The sequence below is a fragment of the Theropithecus gelada genome, chromosome 16, assembly GCF_003255815.1.
Source record: "Theropithecus gelada isolate Dixy chromosome 16, Tgel_1.0, whole genome shotgun sequence".
Classification (NCBI taxonomy): Eukaryota; Metazoa; Chordata; class Mammalia; order Primates; family Cercopithecidae; genus Theropithecus; species Theropithecus gelada.
Window position 1 is genome coordinate 55,988,702 of NC_037684.1, and position 19,707 is coordinate 56,008,408.

Below are 19,707 nucleotides of genomic sequence, written 5' to 3' on the forward strand. Positions count from 1 at the left end.
CTCAACAATAAAAACAACAACAACCTGATTTTAAAATTGGCAAAAGATTTGAATAGTACTTCTCCAAAGATCATTTACAAATGGCAACAAGTACAAGAAAAGATGCTCAGCATCATTAGGCATCAGAGACATCCAAATCAAAACTGCAGTGAGATGCCACCACCTCACACCCATCAGCATGACTAATGTTTTTCTTTTGTTGAAACAGGGTTGCCCAGGCAAGTGCAGTGATGGGAACAGGGCTCACTGCAGAGGATGGCTAATATTGTTTTTCAACCCAGGAAACAACAAGTACTGGCCAAGACAGGAAGGTATGGGAACTCTCACGCCTGTCTGATGCAGCTGCTCTGGAAAAAAGTATGGCGGGTCCTCAACAAATCAGAGAGATTGGCCGCAGCAGCTCACTCACACCTATAAATCCCAGCACTCTGAGAGGCCAAGGCGGGACAATGACTGGAGGCCAGGAGTTTAAGATCAGCCTGGACAACAGTGAAACGCTGCCTCAATTAAAAAATAATAAAAAGGCTGGGCGTGGTGGCTCACGCCTGTAATCTCAGCACTTTGGGAGGCGAGGCAGGTAGATCACTTGAGGTCAGGAGTTCGAAACCAGCTTGGCCAACATGGTGAAACTTTGTCTCTACCAAAAATTAAAAAAAAAATAGCCAGGTGTGGTGGCAGGTGCCTGTAATCCCAGCTACTTGGGAGGCTGAGGCAGGAGAATCACTTGAACCCAGGAGGCGGCGGTTGCAGTGAGCTGTGATCGTGCCACTACACTCCAGCCTGGGCGACACAGCAAGATTCTGTCTCAAAAAAAAAAAAAAACTAAACTAATTTTTATAAATCAAAAAGTTACCATATGACGTATGGATGCAGCGGCTCACACCTATAATCTCAGCACTTTGGGAGGCCTAGGCGGGGGAATCACGAAGTCAGGAGATCAAGACCACCCTGGCCAGCATGGTGAAACCCTGTCTCTACTAAAAAGACAAAAATTATCCTGGAGTGGCAGTGCACATCTGTAGTCCCAGCTACTCGGGAGGCTGAGACAGGAGAATTGCCTGAACCCAGGAGGCGGAAGCTGCAGTGAGCCAAGATCTCCACTGCACTCCATCCAGCCTGGGTGACAGAGTGAGATTCTGTCTCAAAAAAAGAAAAAAAAGAAAAGAAAAAGAAAAAAAAGTTACCATATGATCCAGCAGTCCCACTTCTAGTTATATAAGCAAAAGAACTCAAGGCAGGGTCTGGAAGAGATACCTGCACACCCACGCTTACAGCAGCATCATTCATAATAGCAAGGATGCAGAAGGACCCGAGTCCACAGGTGGAGAAATGAATAAGCAACACGTGCTCCACACGTGCAATGATTTATTATTCAGCCTTAAACAGAAGCAATTCTTTCTCATTTATTATTTTTTCAAGATAAGGTCTCACTATGTTGCCCAGACTGCTCTCAAACTCCCGGCCTCAAGCAATCCTCCCGCCTCAGCCCCTGAAAACACTGGGATTACAGGGGTGAGCCGTGGTACCTGGCCTGAAATTCTGACACAGGCTGCAACAGAGATCAACCTAGAGGACACTACGCTAAGTGAAATAAGCCAGGCGGAAAACGACAAGTCCTATATGATGGCATTCATAGCAAGTCCCTACAGCAGTCAAGTCCACAGAGACAGAAAAGCAGAACGGTGCTTACTAGGAGACAGGGGAGAGAGAATTAATGGATGCAGAGTTTGGTTTTCCAAGATGAAATTCTAGAGGTCTGTTTAACAACAATGTAAATATATTTAACATTACTGATCTATACGCTTAAAAATGGTTAAGATGGTAAATTTTATTTTACATGCTTTTTTTACCTTAATTTTTTTTTTTCAAATGCTGCCACCAAAGACCTGCTTCGCCCCAGGTGTTAGAAGTGTAACTGTTTCCTCAATGTAGGTTCAGTAAGTTTTAGACACACATCTGAGTGACCTGAGAATCATGCCAAGGTCACTAGTGTGTTCTTCAAACACTATTCAACTGAGAGACAAAGTTTAGCCCTTTTATAAACTACGTGATCTTAGGCTTATTAATAAAGTTATTAATGCTTCATCTGTCGTCTTTTCAGGTTTTTTTTTTTTTTGAGATGGAGTTTCGCTCTTGTCACCCAGGCTGGAGTGCAATGGCACGATCTCGGCTCACTGCAACCTCCACCTCCTGGGTTCAAGCGATTCTCCTGCCTCAGCCTCCCAAGTAGCTGGGATTACAAGCACTCATCATCACACCCAGCTAATGTTTGTATTTCTAGTAGAGACGGGTTTCGCTATGTTGGCCAGGCTGGTCTTGAACTCCTGACCTCAGGCGATCCACCCACCACGGCCTCCCAAACTGCTGGCATTACAGGCGTGAGCCACTGTGCAAGGCCGTCTTTTCAAGTTCTAAAAGCAACAAGTCATTCCCTTAGCAAGATGTGATTCTGGCTAATGGTTAAGAGAAGAAATGTTGGCTGGGTGCGGGGGCTGATACCTGTAATCCCAGCACTTTGGGAGGCCGAGGCAGACGGATCACCTCAGGTCGGGAGTTCAAGACCAGCCTGACCAACATGGAAAAACCCCGTCTCTACTAAAAATACAAAATTTGCCAGGCGTGGTGGCAGCAGCTCACTCACACCTATAATCCCAGCACTCTGGGAGGCCAAGGCGGGATGATGACTTGAGGCCAGGAGTTTAAGATCACCCTGGACAACACAGTGAGACACTGCCTCAATTAAAAAAAAAATAAAAAGGCCAGGTGTGGTGGCTCAGGCCTGTACATGCATGTCTAATCCCAGCTACTCAGCAAGTTGGGGCAGGAGAATCACTTGAACCCGGGAGGCAGAGGCTGCAGTGAGCTGGGATCGCACCCATTCAGCATGGGTGACAGAGCAAGACTGTCTTAAACAAACAAAAAAAAAGAATTAAGAATTAAGACAAACACAGTCAGTCACCAGCACAGTTAGCTATACAGTCTCTGAGTTTTAACCATGGAAAGAAAAAAAACAACAGATTTTTCAGAATCAAGAGAAGAGGCAGAGGAGGAGAGTGAAGGCCTTTCCTGCAATGAAAAGTAATCAGAGGTAACAGCCCAACTTCAGGAGTTAGAGAGGACTTTTAAACCCCTGCCAAAGAGATTCTCCCATAGCACCTGGCCCCCACCTCCTGCGGCTGAAGAGGGAGAGAGGGTCTCCCCACAGAAAGACCAGGGTTACTTTCAGAGCCTCCTACGTTCCAGACCCCAAGGGCTGGTACTAAAATATTACGAAGAACAGTCCTTGTTACAGAAAAATGTAAGATACAATAAATCTGAGTTTCTCTTCAAAGGGTTTATTTAGCCTGCTAACTTCCTTATCCTTTGTTCTCAAACTCAACTTTCTTGTTCTTTCTTGCCCCCAGTTAAACAGCCTACCTGCTTCCCGTCAGCTCTAATCAACAACTCACACCTGTTCCCTCGGTTGCCTGTATCCAGTGTTCCCCGGAACTGCACGTCTCACACGCTCCACTTCTGTACCTCACACCCCTCCCCTTCTATATTGAGAAAAACATGTACAAGCAGCCAATCAGGTCAGCTCAGATTGTGCCGTCCGACTCCAGCCCACGGGGGAGTGACGCAGAGACAGGGACTGCGTTCAGGATAAAATCCCCTTGGTCTCCTTTGTTCTCTGTGCTCTTGCCATCTTGACTGATGCAAGTGGCACCCTTCTGCAGAAGTAAATTGCCTTGCTGAGAGAATTAAACTTTTGCCTGAGTGCTGGTTTTACTTCGCAGCACCGAGCATTTACTCCTGAACATTCTATATCCAACAAAAAGAAGAAATGCCCAAGTCTGCCCAGGATGTCAGCGTCTGCATCTCTAAGGGTCCCTAGCTGCTGGACTTCTCTATAATAGCAACTAAAACTGCAGCAATAGGTTGCGAAGGACACAAAACAGGCTCCTACTAAACATCAGCTGAGGAAAACTTGAGGTACACCCCAGTCCTTGTGGTGGAGAAAAACTCTCTCCCCTAATCATGGTCTCTCTCTGCTCTCACACAGTTATCAACACAGAGGACGTCTGTGACCAAAGCAGACACCACACAGCAAACCCCAGCCGGGTATCCTCTCACTCAGTCGACAGCATCTACCTGGAGACATGAGATCCTCCAGGTTGAGGGCTCAGTCCCCAAGACTGTCTGCACCACACACCAGTCGCAAGTCAGAACCTTCAAAACTTCTGACTGACCAGCTTCAAGTTGGGGTTCCCGTGACCCCTTCTTTGGGTTCAATTTGCTGACACAGCTCACTGAACTCAGGGAAACACTTCCTCATGTTTACCAGTTTATAACAAAGAATATTACAAAGGACACAGATGAACAGATGCACAGGGCAAGGTATTCGGGGAAGGACACAGAGCTTCCACGAAGCTTGCTGAACCCTGTCTCCCAGGGATTTTATGGAAGCTTCGTGACATCAGCATTCCTTCCCCAGGGGCAGAGGGTGCGGCCTTCTCTGGGGAGGGTCTTAACACCCACAATTAGAAAGGGTGGGGGCGTGGTGGTTAATGCCTGTAATCCCAGCATTCTGGGAGGCCGAGGCAGGCAAATAACTTCAAGTCAGGAGTTCGAGACCAGCCTGGCCAACGTAGTGAAACCCCATCTCTACTAAAAATACAAAACAAACAAACAAACAAAACAACCTAGCCAGGTGTGGTGGCAGGCACCCGTAATCCCAGCTACTTGGAAGGCTGAGGCACGAGAATCACTTGAACCCATGAGGTGGAGGTTGCAGTGAGCCAAGATGGAGCCACTGCACTCCAGCTTGGGAGAGATTCTGTGAAAGAAAAAAAGGGAAGAAAGGAAAGAAGAAAGGAAAGAAAGAAAGAAAGAGAGAGAAAGGTGGGGTGGCGGTGGGGAGACAGGACACGTTAGGGTGAACAGGGTTAGAAGGAGGTCAGAGGCCTCCCCTGAGGGCCAATATTGAAACAAAAAGACTAACCACGGCTGTGGCAGGATGAAAACCAAAATATGTAATTACACCTCACCTCCACAGGCCCAGACTCTCCCAACAGAGCCTGCTGCCAAAGACACGAAACTAATCAAAGACAATGGGGAAAGGGGTGTCTGAACACTGGCATAAGCAGGCCGCACTGGACAGCGGAATGCCTGGGAACACCTCTGTCCACCCTGCAGACCCAGCAAGCTCACTGGCCGGGCCGGGCCCAAGTTACCCAGGTTCTATTCAGCTTTGTAATACGGGAGAGCTGTGTTTTTAAGTGACGACTGGAGCTGACTTTTTCCACACACTCTTACATTTCTACAACCACTGGATACTTCAAGTATCGTTCTTGAAACATTGCTATTTGTTCCCATGACCAGTGAACGTTTTTGGCAGTAGACTCTCGGCCGTGTGCGGTATGTCTGAATCCGAGTCCTGAGCTGTGATCTCACAGCACCACTGTGAGGACCGTGACAAGCTGCATTCTCCACTCTGGGCTGCTTCCCTGGGGTCCAGGGGCCTCCTAGAGTAGAACAGCCAGCCCATCTCTGGAAAGAACAAACCTGGGTGTACAATGGATGCAGGACCTATGTCGTGGAGCAGGGTGGGGGAACGCTGCCCCCCAAGACTGAAGGAGCAGGGATCCCCAAGGCGGCTTCCCTGAACTACCAGCTTCCTGTTCCTGCCAAGTGGCAGAAGGTGTATCTGGAAGAGGCGTCCTGCTCAGAGCCCACAGGCTCCTTATTCAATGCCACAGTCACGCTGCAGAGAACCATGCCACAAGCCCAGATCCAGGACACACTGCAATGCAGGCTTCCTTCCCCACCACTCAGGAAAGCAAAGTACTACAATAAAAAGGAACAAGGGCGAGTCTGCTACTGCTCTTCACTGGGGGGTGTGTGTGTGTGTGTTTTGAGGCGGAATCTCGCTCTGTGTGTGTGTGTGTGTGTGTGTGTGTTTTGAGGCGGAATCTCGCTCTGTCACCCGGCTGCAGTGCAGTGGCAAGATCTTGGCTCACTGCAACCTCCGACTCCCTGGTTCAATAATTCTCCTGCCTCAGCCTCCTGAGTAGCTGGGATTACAGGCACGCACCACCACGCCCAGCTGATTTTTGTATTTTCAGTAGAGATGGGGTTTCACCATGTGGGCCAGGATGGTCTCGCTCTCCTGACCTCATGATCTGCCCACCTCGGCCTCCCAAAGTGCTGGGATTAGAGGCGTGAGCCACCGCGCCTGGCCTGCTCTCCACTGTTAAACTGTAAGCTGCCAGACGCAGAGCAGCAGGTAAGTCTAAGTGCAGAGACAAACTGTTTAAATGTGCCATGAAAAAGACAGTGTGGCCCTACCGTATCCATCTCACATTAGGGCCTATCTACTCACATAATCTGGAAACAGGAGCACACCACACACACACGTGTGAGAACTGACTGCATGCTAAGCTCAGGGACAGCCTGCCCCAGACACGGCCAAGCCAGCAGACGCACAGGACTGGGTACGTGAGTGACGCACTAAACCATGACAATGGTATACTTTTCTGGAATTTAGAAGTTTTAGATGTTTCTTAACTTTTTTTTTTTTTTTTTGGAGATGGAGTCTTGCTCTGTCGCCCAGGATGGAGTACAGTGGCGCAATCTCGGCTCACTGCAACCTCGGTCTCCCAGGTTTAAGTGATTCTTGTGCCTCAACCTCCCCAGTAATTTGGATTACAGGCACGCGTCACCACGCCTGGCTAACTTTTTATATTTGCAGTAGAGACAGGGCTTCACCGTGTTGCCCAGGCTGGTCTCGAACTCCTGAGCTCAGGCAATCTGCCCACCTCAGCTTCCCAAAGTGCTGGGATTACAGGCGTGAGTCACCATATGGGCCGTCACATTCATTTTTATAAGAAATGCTGAACTTACTGTAAACACTTCATTAATTAGGAAGCAGTTGCTAATACGCTGTTGTGGTGTTATGAGACACAGACAGGCTTTCACCGGCGGTTCCTGGCTCCTAACACCCAGACCCTGCTACAGTCTTTTGTTATAATGTTGGGTGTGTCAGGCCTCAGGAACGAGAATCTCCCTCCTGCCCTCCTGTCGCCTGCTCAGGCAGAACTCAAACCTTCTCCCCCTGATTGCAGGTCTGAAGACCCTCCGTAGAGAGGGTCCCACCCTACACACTGGGAGAATGAATGCAGATACTATGAAGCTTCCTTAAAAATCCGGCTGGGCGCAGTGGCTCAAGCCTGTAATCCCAGCACTTTGGGAGGCCGAGACGGGTGGATCACGAGGTCAGGAGATCGAGACCATCCTGGCTAACACGGTGAAACCCCGTCTCTACTAAAAAATACAAAAAACTGGCCGGGCGCGGTGGCTCAAGCCTGTAATCCCAGCACTTTGGGAGGCCGAGACGGGCGGATCACAAGGTCAGGAGATCGAGACCATCCTGGCTAACACGGTGAAACCCCGTCTCTACTAAAAAAAATACAAAAAACTAGCCGGGCGAGGTGGCGGGCACCTGTAGTCCCAGCTACTCGGGAGGCTGAGGCAGGAGAATGGCGTAAACCCGGGAGGCGGAGCTTGCAGTGAGCTGAGATCCGGCCACGGCACTCCAGCCTGGGCCACAGAGCGAGACTCCGTCTCAAAAAAAAAAAAAAATCCAAGAGGTGGCCGGGGTGCGGTGGCTCACGCCTGTAATCCCAGCACTTTGGGAGGCCGAGGTGGGCGGATCACAAGGTCAGGAGATCAAGACCATTCTGGCTAACACAGTGAAACCCCATCTCTACCAAAAATACAAAAAAAAAAAATAGCCGAGTGTGGTGGCGGGCGCCTGTAGTCCCAGCTACCCAGGAAGCTGAGGCAGGAGAAAGGCCTGAACCCTGGAGGCGGAGTGTGCAGTGAGCCGAGATCGCACCACTGCACTCCAGCCTGGGCGACAGAGCAAGACATCAAAAAAAAAAACGAAACAAAGAAAAAAAAAAAAAAAAAAATATATATATATATATATATATATATATATACACACACACATATATATATCTCCAAAAGGTATTTTTTGTAACACATGTGGAAAAAAAGAGAAAAAAATCAAAGAAAAATGAATTTTGAAGTAAAAAAATAAAACACATAAAAATCCAAGCGGTTAGCTGAGCACATGGAAGGTCCTGGAGGGCGGCCGCCCAGGGAGGGCTTGGAAACTCCACGGCCCGTCCCCCACACCCTGTCCTGCGCTTGCCCTCATCTGTGTTCTTGGCAGTGTCCTTTACGGCGGTCCGCAGCCCCGGGCAGTGGTGGTCTGTCAGGAACCAGGCTGCGCAGCAGGAAGCGAGCAGCAGGCAACCAAGCGTCCCCGCTGAGCTCTGCCCATCACATCAGCAGCAGCGTTTCTGTCTGAAGGTTAGAAGGCCCAGACTCAAGCACCACCGGTGGGGCTGGGGCAGTCTTGGGGACCGAGCCCTCGGCCTGTGGGATCTCACTCCGTCTCTAGGTAGATGGTGTCAGCCCCACATCCAGTCACAGAAGTCTTCTTCTGTGCTGACATCTGTCATGGTGTTAAGAGCGGAGAGGAAACATGGTTGGGGGTTTTCCCACACAGCTGCTAATGATTCAACTTGGACACCAATGCCTGCAACTCTTCCGCAAGCTTCTGGGTCAATTTAGTAAAAAGTATCCTGAGATTTGCAAGTCCAGCTGTTTTAAAACATTTTGCAACTACTTATCTGCATAAAGCAGAACTGTCCCAATTTACTGTTCCAAGTGAAACAAAGTAACTATAAATTAGATGCATGAAAAGCCACCAACTTCACCTGTAACACTGGCTAATTCCACTGACTTCCTCTGAGAGTAATGCGGGTGCTACTCCTGATGATGATGGTGGCACCACACACTCCACAGCACCTAACGTGTGTGCAGGCACTGATCTGTTGTCTGACGCACTCCGACTCATTTTCACAATAGCTCCATGAGGCAGTCATTGTTATCAACCTTATTTCACATATAAAGAGAGGTAGCCGGGCGGGGAGGCTCACACCCGTTATCCCAGCACTCTGGGAGGCCAAGGTGCACAGATCATGAGGTCAGAAGTTTAAGACCAGCCTGGCCAACATGGGGAAACCCTATCTCTACTAAAAATACAAAAATTAGCCGGGCGTGGTGGCGTGTGCCTGAGACAGGAAAATCGCTTGAACCCGGGAAGCGGAGGTTGCAATGAGCCGAGATCATGCCACTGCACTCCAGCCTGGGCGACACAGCGAGACTCTGTCTCAGAAAGTGGGGGTGGGAAGAGGTCCAAGGAGGCTGAGAAATTTGCCCAAGGTTGCACAGCAACCTGGTAAAGGGCATAACCAGGACTCAAATGTACACAGTGTGGATGCAGCCTGAGGAAATGCACCCTGACTTACAAAATAAACTCCCAGACATAAAGCACCACTTACTGTTTTACATCCCAGGGTTACAGGTGAGAGTTTATTTGAAAAGAGGTTTCTGCTGCCAAAAATCCCTGATGTGACAGGGAAAAGGCACGAGAAGTTCACGCTGATCTAGAGTTCACTAGAGAAATCAGGCCAGTGAACAAACCTGCTCAGCACACTCCTGGATCCCTCAGCACCTGTAGAAGCTCAACAGAAGAAAGAGGACAGCTCCCTCCAAGTTGGCGAGGGGCCATGAACCCTACCCACTTCTCAGAAACAGCCATCCCCGCCCTGCTCCACCTGCAAGGTTAAATTTAGACTCTGAGGGTTGGAAAAGGGAGAAACCAGGAAATGTCCGTTAATTCTTACCTTGTTTCTCTTTTTCTTTCAGCGGGTCAGTGTTATAGACTCGGAATCCATTTTCCATCCCACACGCAAAGCATCCTAAAGCAGAAGTGTAAGACAGACATTAATCCCCAGGTCTGGAGAAACGGCAACTACTACGAACTCCTGCAGATGCTGAAACCACACAGGCACCATAGGTGCTAAGTCACAACTCCTTTCCTTGCAGAAATGTTACTAAGTGACAAGCACATTCATGAGGGACATTTTGTTTGTCCTTTAGCAAAGGAGTCTTGGAGTTGTTCACGCAGCTTCCCCACTGCAGGGTCCTTCTGTGGCATCCCCGTGGCCCAGGCTTGGAGGGCAATGAGTGACAAACGCAAAGGACACCTCTAGAGGAAAGCCACCAAGCAGACAATCCCACCCACTGTGGACACCGGGTGAGGGGAGGGCAGGGTGCTGGGAGACAAGAGGTAGTCCTAGATCCAGGAACCGGGAAGGTGAGGCAAGGATGCTCTTTCCCATTTACAGGGTGGTCTCCCGTGACTTTGTCCCACCTATAAATCATCCTCACTCCTTAAAACCCTGTCAGAGTCTCAATGAGTTACCCAGGTCACTCATCCTGGTCGCTGTCTCCAAGCCACACACCAGCCACACAAGCGAACGGCACCGTTAGAAACTGAACAAAGCGCTTAAGTGCGAAGATGACAGTGTGTTGTTAATGCTTGTGTATGACCCAAGGACTGCATCCGTCTCCTGAAATGCCATGTCCAACTGTTGGCTCTACGAAGCTGTGGCGGCAAAGAGAAAAAAACAAACTGCCCAATTATTTTTCACATGAAATGTCGTGAAGTCTGGTTCCTTGCAATGACTGCACAAGTGGGTGTGAAAGACCAATGCAAAGGCCTCTTAAAATTCCCATTTGAGGCCGGGAGCAGCGGCTCATGCCTGCAATCCCAGCTCAAAAAAACAAAACAAAACAGGCCGGGCGTGGCGGCTCACGCCTGTAATCCCAGCACTTTGGGAGGCCGAGGTGGGCAGATCACCTGAGGTCAGGAGTTCGAGACCACCCTGGCCAACATGGTGAAACCCACTAAAAATACAAAAATCAGCCAGGCATGGTGGCATGTGCCTGTAATCCCAGCACTTTGGGAGGCCAAGGCAGGTGGATCACCTGAGGTCAGGAGTTCGAGACCAGCCTGACCAACATGATGAAACCGCATCTCGACTAAAAATACCAAAAAATTAGCCAGTCTTGGTGGTGGGCGCCTGTAATCCCAGCTACTCGGGAGGCTGAGACAGGAGAATCGCTTGAACCTGGGAGGGGGAGGCTGCAGTGAGCTGAGATCATGCCATTGCACTCCAACCTGGGCAACACAACAAGACTCTGTCTCAAAAAAAAAAAAACAATAGAAATACCCAAACCACCTCCTAGAAATCCACAGGAAAAAGGCAAAGTCCTCAATAGAAAAATGGGCAAAAGACTTAGACATGTCACAAGAGGATATCCAAATGGTCAAGAAACACAAAGTCAGGAAAATGCAAATAAACAACACAGAGAGATTTACACAGCCACCAAAATGACCAAAAATAAGAGAAAACACCAAATGTGAGCTGGGTGTAGAGCCTTGGGAACTCTCAGACCTGCCATTTGAGGGCAAAGTGGTACAACCACTTTGGAAAACTATTTGTACTATCTACTATACTGTCAATTCTACTTCTAGGTGTATAGGAGTATATGCCTTGTGGAAATGTGAACATATGCTCTCTGAAAGACATGTTCTAGAATAATCATTATTCTTACTACTCATATTATGCTTATGATAGCCAAAAACTGGAAAGTACCCAAATGCCCAACCATGGTAGAATGGATGTATGAATTGTTGTATGTCTGCACAAAGGAATACAAGAATGATCTGGTTGGGCGCGGTGGCTCACATCTGTAATCCCAGCACTTTCAGCGGCCGAGGTGGGCGGATCACGGGGTCAGGAGTTCGTGACCAGCCTGGCTAACACAGTGAAACCCTGACTCTACTCAAAATACAAAAATTAGCTGGGAACGGTGGCGGGCGCCTGTAATCCCAGCTACTTGGGAGCCTGAGGCAGGAGAATCACTTGATCCCAGGAGACGGAGGTTGCAGTGAGCAGAGATCACGCCACAGCACTCCAGTCTGGGTGGGAACAAGACTCTGTCTCGGAAAAGAAAAAAAAAAAAAAAAGATCTACAACTATACTCAACAATACAGAAGAAAAAAAAAATCACAAACATGATGTTGAGTAAGAAAGCTACAAAACGGCCGGGCACGGTGGCTCATGCCTGTAATCCCAGCACTTTGGGAGGCTGAGGCGGGCGGATCACCTGAGGTTAGGAGTTCCGAGACCAGCCTCAACATGGAGAAACCCCATCTCTACTAAAAATACAAAATTAGCCAGGCGTGGTGGTGCATACCTGTAATCCCAGCTACTTGGGAGGCTTAGACAGGAAAATTGCTTGAACCTGGGAGGCAGAGTTTGCTGAGAGCCTAGATTGAGCCATTGCACTCCAGTCTCGGCAACAAGAGTGAAACTCCGTCTCAAAAAAAAAAAAAGCTAGAAACAAAAAAAAGTACAAAAATAAAGTACAGAAGTAGGCAAAACTAATCTATGACGTCACAAATCAGCTAGGGAGCATTTATTGGAATCAAGGGTGGCCAGGTATATTCAATTTCTTAATTGTTAGTGACACCTGTGTTCAGTTTGGAAAATTCATCACTTGAACACTTACGATCTATCCACCCTTCTACAGGTATAGCACACTTCAGTAAAAAGAAGGCATTACAAACACCAGATGCTTGGAAACCACCCTCTGAGGAAGCTGGGCATCTCCCTTGCCATCTCAGCAAAACTTTCTTCCCAGAGAAACCCCAGCACACAACCCTGGGGAAGCTGGCAGCGCCCAGGAAGCCTGATTGGCCCCAGGGCATCAGAATCACTGAGGGAGTTCTTTTAAGTACGTGTAATCCAGCTGGGTGCGGTGGCTCACGCCTGTAATCCCAGCACTTTGGGAGGCCCAGGCGGGGGGATCATCTGAGGTCAGGAGTTGGAGACCAGCCTGGCCAACGTGGTGAAACCCCGTCTCTACTAAAAATACAAAAATTAGCCAGGCGTGGTGGTGGGCGCCTGTAATCCCAGCTAATCCGCAGCCTGAGGCAGGAGAATCGCTTGAACCCGGGAGGAGGTTGCAGTGAGTCCACATCGCACCAGCCTGGGCGACAGAGTTAGACTCCGCCTCAAAATAAAATAAATAAATAAATAAAATTGTCTTCACAAATACGGGATCATACAGCACCTGCCTGGATTCTCTTCAAAGACAAAACTTCCAAAACCAACACGTAAAGGCTCGCAGAAGTCTGTCTCGGAATAACGGTCATTCCTTTTCTTCCCCATCATGACCTTTGGGAAGTGCGCCCTCCAAATGGGAGGTGGGGAGGCAGCCATCCGAATCCAGGTCCCGCCCGCCTCCCGCGGGAACCCGACCGCGCCGCTCTGAAGCACCTGCGGGGAAGGAGGTCGCCTTCCCTGGGCGCTTTAAATCATCCAGTGCTTACACCTGCATTCCGACCTGGGAAAAGAAGTAGGATTTCCCTCGGGCCTCCCTTAAGTCATCTTATTCCACCAAACACGAGGAAAAATCCCGGGGAGTGGGGGCGGGGAGAGTGAGTTTCCGCCTGAAACCGACGGGAGAGGGGGGACCCGCACCCCACCCGCGCCACTCGCCACCAGAGGCGTCAGGGGCGCCGACTCCGCGGCTCCAGTGAACCCAAGCGGATTCGGCTCAGCCACGGGCTCCCTGCTAAACACCCTGAAAAGAGCAGGGGGTTTTCAAAACGGGGTTCCGCGCAGCGCGTCAATCACGCTGCGCGGAAAATCCCGACAACCAGGGAGCCCGCAGGGAGCCAGGGGACCCGAGTGGGCGTGGCGCCCGGGGAGGGGCGGCCGCGCAGGAGGCCGGGGTTCTGCGCCGTCTCCCACCAACCTCGACCTCGGCCCGGGACCGCCGGCTGGGAGCGGCCACAACCCGGGGGTGAGCGGGGGACGAAAGGCCAGGAGGGTGGGAGCCGGTTCGGGCCTGGTCCGGACCCCGGCTGAGGCTGGGAGCGGCGGCGAGGGCCGGAGCCGGGGGCTTCGGAGGGGAGCTCGGGCGAGGCTGGGGTTCCGGGTGGGAAAGCCTGGCCGGAAAGGGGCGCCCGGGAGAGGCCGGAGAGTCGGGAACCCCGGGCTGCGGGAAGGCCCGGGCAGGCAGGGCGACAGGGCCGCGCCTCGCGCCTCCTCACCGTGGTCCTGGTTGAAGCCGGCGTAGAGCAGCCCGTTGCCGTGCGGGTTACACGGCAGGAGGTTCATGGCTCCGCGATGCTGGGCCGCCGCTCCTCAGCGCCGCATGCCTCTCGCGGGGGCCGGCGATCTGGTCCCCTCTGGCCGGCGCTGAGGCCGCCGCGGCCGGAAGTGCCGGACGTGCGTGCGTGCTGGACGTGCGTGCGTGCTGGACGTGCGTGCGTGCTGGACGTCCGTGCGTGCACGCGCGCCCCCCAGGGAGCCTATGGAGCGCCGAGCGCATCTAACCGAAGCGAGGCGAGGCAAGGCCGGGCGGGGAGTGGAGGGACGGGGCGGGGCGGGGCGGGGCGAGGCGGGGCGGGGCGGGGCGGGGCGAGGCGGGGAGGGGCGGGGAGCGGCGGGGAGGGGCGAGGCCGGAGGGACGGGGCGGGGCGAGGAGGACGGGGCGGGGCGAGGAGGACGGGGCGGGGCGAGGAGGGCGGGGCGAGGCGGGCGAGGCGGGAGCATCGAGCACGTTCGAGGGAGGGTCTGGCCTTGTCATGCGCGGGGTCGCCGTGGGACGGAGGATGGCCCCTTGAGGGCTTGGCACCGACACCTGACGGTCAGAGGAAGGAGGGAGAGCCGGGGAGGGAGGCCCGGTGCATCATCCCTCAGGAGAGGCAAGCGCAGAAGCGCCACAATACTAGGGCCCCCCTTCAGGACACACAGACCGCCAGGACAGAGACCTTCCCAGGACACACAGCCCATAGAGGACACAACCCTTAGGACCCCACCGAAAGGACAGGTGTCCTCACACAGCACAGCCCCTGCAGGACTCCAGGCCTTCAGGTCACATTGCCCAGAAGACACAGGGGCCTCCCAGGACTCACAGCCCCCCGGGAAACACACAGCCTCCCCAGGACACAGAGCCCCCCCAAGACACGCAGACCCCCAGGACACAGAGGCCCCCCAAGACACGCAGACCCCCAGGACACAGAGGCCTCCCAGGACACAGAAGCGCCCCCAAGGACATGTGTCCCCCCACAAGGCAGAGGCCCCCTCCAGGTCACAGAGTCCCCGCCCCCAGACATAGGGGCCCCCTAGGACACACAGCCCATAGAGGACACAGCCCTTTAGGACTCCACCTAAAGGACAGGTGGCCCTCACACAGCACAGCCCCCGCAGGACTCCGGGCCCTCAGGTCACGTTGCTCACAGGACGCAGTTCTCCTCCACTCTTAGGGTCAGGCTGCTGAGGGCGTCCTGGTTACGGAGCTTTGTCCCCGGGCTAGGCTCATGCAGTGGATGGCCGTGGAGGCCTGAGTGCTGACCCTCGTTTCTCCTGCCCAGGGAGTCCTCTCCACTCCCCCTCCTCACCCTCCTGTCCCCTCCTGGGCTCTCCCTGTTCCCTGCAGCACACCTGATCTCCTAGGAGGTTCTGACACTGTCCCCTCACAGCCACCTGCCTCCACCCGTCTGTCATCCTCATCCCACCCTCGCCACTTGCCTGAGCTGGTGCTGACCTCTCAGCCATGGGGAGGAAGGAGCTGGACTGTAAGCTCAGATCACTGGCCCACTTGGGCCAGGTGGTCTCTGCGTCGTGGGCATCAAACACCTCGATTCCCCCACAAGAGGGGCTCCTCCCTGAGAGTGACCAGGAGCCTCGCGATGGCAGAGTGAGTTGGGCTGCCCAGGTTGTGACTAGGGCTCAGGGGCCCAGGTCCAAATCACAGAGCTGGGGCGAGACTTAAGTGCAGTCCAGGGTCTCAGCACCCTCTTCCCTGGAGGGCACTGGGTTCTCCTCCGTGCACACATACTGGTACCTGCTGTGAGAAGTGTCACATGGGGAAAGGAGAGAGGCGTGGGTAAGGGGCATTTCCCTTCATTTCCCTGCTTGCCACCCTTGGGGCCTCCTTCAGTCCACATTTTACTCAGTCTCCCGGTGGCTATACAGGCCAGGGGCAAGGGCATGTGTGGACATCCACACACAGCGCTGGTTGTATCCTAACCAGGAAACTCAAAGCAGCCTTGCCCACCACAGTGGGTTGAATGGTGGCCCTCAAAAGATGTGTCCTGGGGGGCTGAGTGGGGAGGATGGCTTGAGCCTAGGAGGTTGAGGCTGAGGCTGCACTGAACTGAGATTGTGCCGCTACACTCCAGCCTGGGCAATACAGTAAGACTCTGTCTAAAAACAAACAAACAACCAAAAGCCAAAAACAAAGATAGGTCCACCCAGAACCTGAGAATAGGGGCTTCTTTAGATACAGAATCATTGCAGAAGTAATTAAGGATCTCAAGATAAGATCATCGTGGATTTGGGGTGTGCCTTAAAGCTGAAGACTGGCACCTTTGGAAGAGACAGGAAGGGAGGAGATACAGGGGAAGGTCGCCGCTGGCAGCCAGTGGGACTGGAGTGCTCAGCCCTAAGTCAGAATCGCGGGCAGCCTCCAGGAGCTGGGAGAGGCATGAAGGGTTCTTCCCCAGAGCCTTCGAGCCTGGGAAGGAAGACAGGCTGTTGTCCAAGCCACCAGCGTCTGGGGCTCTGTTCCAGCAGCTCCAGGAATCTCACCGTCCACTGATAGCTCAGGGGTCTCCACGTGGAAGACCTGAAGTGTGACTCGGAGTGAGGGACATGCCTTATCTTGCCCACCTGTCTGCAAGGCAGGCAGAAAGCAGTCTCACCTCTTGGGGTGGAGAGAATAGAAGTTACATACATACATTTATCTCCTGGGCTCCGGTGATCCTACCACCTCGGCCTCCTGAGTAGCTGGAACTACAGCTACACACCACCATGCCAGCTTAAGTTTTTATATTTTTAGTAGAGACAGGGTTTCATCATGTTGCCCAGGCTGGTCTTGAACTCCTAGGCAAAGGATATGTCCGCCTCAGCCTTTCAAAGTGCTGGGATTACAGGCATGAGCTGCTGTGCCTGGCTTAACGATGTATTGTTTAAAGATACAACATATTTGGACACACACAAACATATAAAGAAAACCAGGAGGATGGTGGTTTGCACAGAATTGGAGATGATGGTTACTCCTGGGGGCAAGAGAAGAATCTACAATAGGCCGGGCGCAGTGGCTCACACCTGTAATCCCAGCACTTTGGGAGGCCAAGGTGGGCAGACTGCTTGAGGTCAGCAGTTTGAGACCAGCCTGGCCAACATGGTGAAAACCCATCTCTACTAAAAATACAAAAATTAGCTGGGCGTGGTGGCAGGCGCCTGTAGTCCCAGTTACTCAGGAGGCTGAGCCAGGAGAATCGCTTGAACCTGGGAGGTAGAGGCTGCAGTGAGCTGAGCTCGCACCACTGCACTCCAGCCTGGGTGACAAGAGCGAGACTCTGTCTCAACAACAACAGAAAAAGAATCTGCAACAGGGGAAGGGCGTGTGGTTGACTCTGAAGAACAGCCCCCAACGACACCCCCATCCCCGTGCTCAGAGCTTGTGCATGTGTTGCTTTTATACATGGCAGCGGGGACTTTGCAGATGTGACTACCTTAAGGACCTTGAGATGGGGAGGTTAACCTGGATGATCCAGGCAGGATCACGAGGGTCCTCACAGGAAAGAGGGAAGGCGGTCGCTGAGAGAGACCTGGATGATCCAGGCGGGATCACGAGGGTCCTCACGGGAAAGAGGGAAGGCGGTCGCTGAGAGAGAAGGCTGTAGTGTGACCACAGAGGTAGACTGGAGGGATGCAGCCAGAAGCCCGGGAATGCCGCTGCCTAGAGGCTCAGGAGGCCAGGGATTGACTCTCCCTGGAGATTCCAGAAGGAACCGGCCCTACAGACACCTTTATTTTAGCCTCTTCCTCCAGAACTGTAAGAGAATAAATGTGTTCCTTTAAGCCTCTAACTTTGTGTTACTTTGTGATAGTTTGTATTAGACTGCAGAATGGCCCTCAAAGATACCAGGTTGTCATCTCTGGAACCTTTCAATGTGTTATTCCTGGCCGGGCGCGGTGACTCACGCCTGTCATCCCAGCCCTTTGGGAGGTTGAGGTGGGTGGATCATGAGGTCAGGAGTTCAAGACCATCCTGGCCAACATGGCAAAAACCTGTCTCTACTAAAAATACAAAAATGAGCCAGGTGTGGTGGCAGACAGATGCCTGTAATCCCAGCTACTTGGGAGGCTGAGGCAGGAGAATTGCTTGAACCCAGAAGGCAGAGGTTGCAGTGAGCCAAGATCGGGCCATTGCACTCCAGCCTCGGCGAGAGAGAGACTCCATCTCAAAAAAAAATTAATAAATACGTAAAGAAGGTATTCCCTTATTTTGGAAAAAGGGTCTCTGCAGATATGATAAAGTGAGAGGCCCTGAGACAGGAAGACTGTCCCGAATTGTCTGGACGTCCCCAAGTGCCATCGCACGCTTCTTCAGGCAGAGGAAGGATTGACCAACAGAAAACACCATGTGGGGACAGAGATGGAGACTGCAGTGATGTGGCCACAAGCCAAGGAGTGCCTGGGGCCCCCTGAAGCTGGAAGAGGCCGGGAGGACCCTCCTGGAGCCTCCAGAGGGAGCCACACCTTGATCTCAGCCCAGTGATGCTGATTTTGGACATGGAATCCAGAACAGTGAACGGAACACACTTCTGTTGTTTCAGGCCCCCGGGCTGTGGGAGTTTATTACAACAACAGTAACAGACCTTAAAACCCACTCCAAGGGCTTGGCAGGTAAGACTTTACTCCTTCCGCTTCAGCTGCTGTGCGTTGATAGTCATAACAGTACTGTTCATTCAGATGGACCCACGTGAACTGTTACATGTAGGATCCATTTCACAGATGGAACCATTAGAGGGCCTTTTAAGAAGCCCATCACCCTCACCCCCAACTGTAGTGGAACGTGGAGCAATGCTAAGATTTCAGCCTGGGCACGGTGGCTCGTGCCTGTAATCCCAGCACTTTGGGAGGATCACTTGAGCCCAGGAGTTCGAGACCAGCCTGGGCAACTTATGAAGACCCTGTCGCTGAAAAAAAAAAAAAAAGGCAGGTGTGGTGGTGCACACCTGCAGTCAGCTACTCTGGAGGGCGAGGTGGGAGGACCACTGAGCCCAGGAACCAAGGCTGTAGTGAGCCAAGATTGCGCCGCTGCACTCCAGCCTGAGCAACAGAGTGAAACCCTGTCTCTAAAAGAAAAAAAGAAAAACATTCAAGGCAGAGGAATCAAGAAACCAGCAGAGGGTGGTGATTGGCTTTGAGTAACACACGGAGTCTTCCTCCAGCTGAACTGGAAGGTCAGCGTCTGCCCGGTTAAAGGCACTGAGACTGGTATGCCTGCCTCTCACCGTGGCCTACACGGCTATCTTCCTGTCACCTCAAAAGGCACCAAGAAAGATCGAGGCAGCCCCTGAGCACGCACAGCGAGGCACTGGAAGGCTCCTGTTGGACTTGACAGCCCCACAGACAAGGCCGCCCTGAGGGGACAGGACAAGAGCAGGGTCCCCTTGGCCGGGCGCGGTGGCTCAAGCCTGTAATCCCAGCACTTTGGGAGGCCGAGACGGGCGGATCACGAGGTCAGGAGATCGAGACCACCCTGGCGAACACGGTGAAACCCCGTCTCTACTAAAAAATACAAAAAACTAGCCGGGCGAGGTGGCGGGCGCCTGTGGTCCCAGCTACTCGGGAGGCTGAGGCAGGAGAATGGCGTGAACCCGGGAGGCAGAGCTTGCAGTGAGCCGAGATCGCGCCACTGCACTCCATCCAG

General features: G+C 52.4%; 1 protein-coding gene across 1 annotated transcript in view; it reads right to left on the reverse strand.

The window, feature by feature from the left end:
• WDR45B (WD repeat domain 45B) overlaps positions 1–14,407 on the reverse strand; it is a 32,649-nt gene extending 18,242 nt beyond the window's left edge. Inside the window, exons 1-2 of the mRNA XM_025362389.1 lie at positions 14,027–14,407; positions 9,741–9,815 (exon numbers count right to left, since the gene is read on the reverse strand). Of these exons, the coding sequence (XP_025218174.1) occupies positions 9,741–9,815; positions 14,027–14,093 (142 nt within the window). The 5' untranslated portion in view covers positions 14,094–14,407. The remainder of the gene's footprint in view (positions 1–9,740; positions 9,816–14,026) is intronic.
• Positions 14,408–19,707: the final 5,300 nt, after the last annotated feature.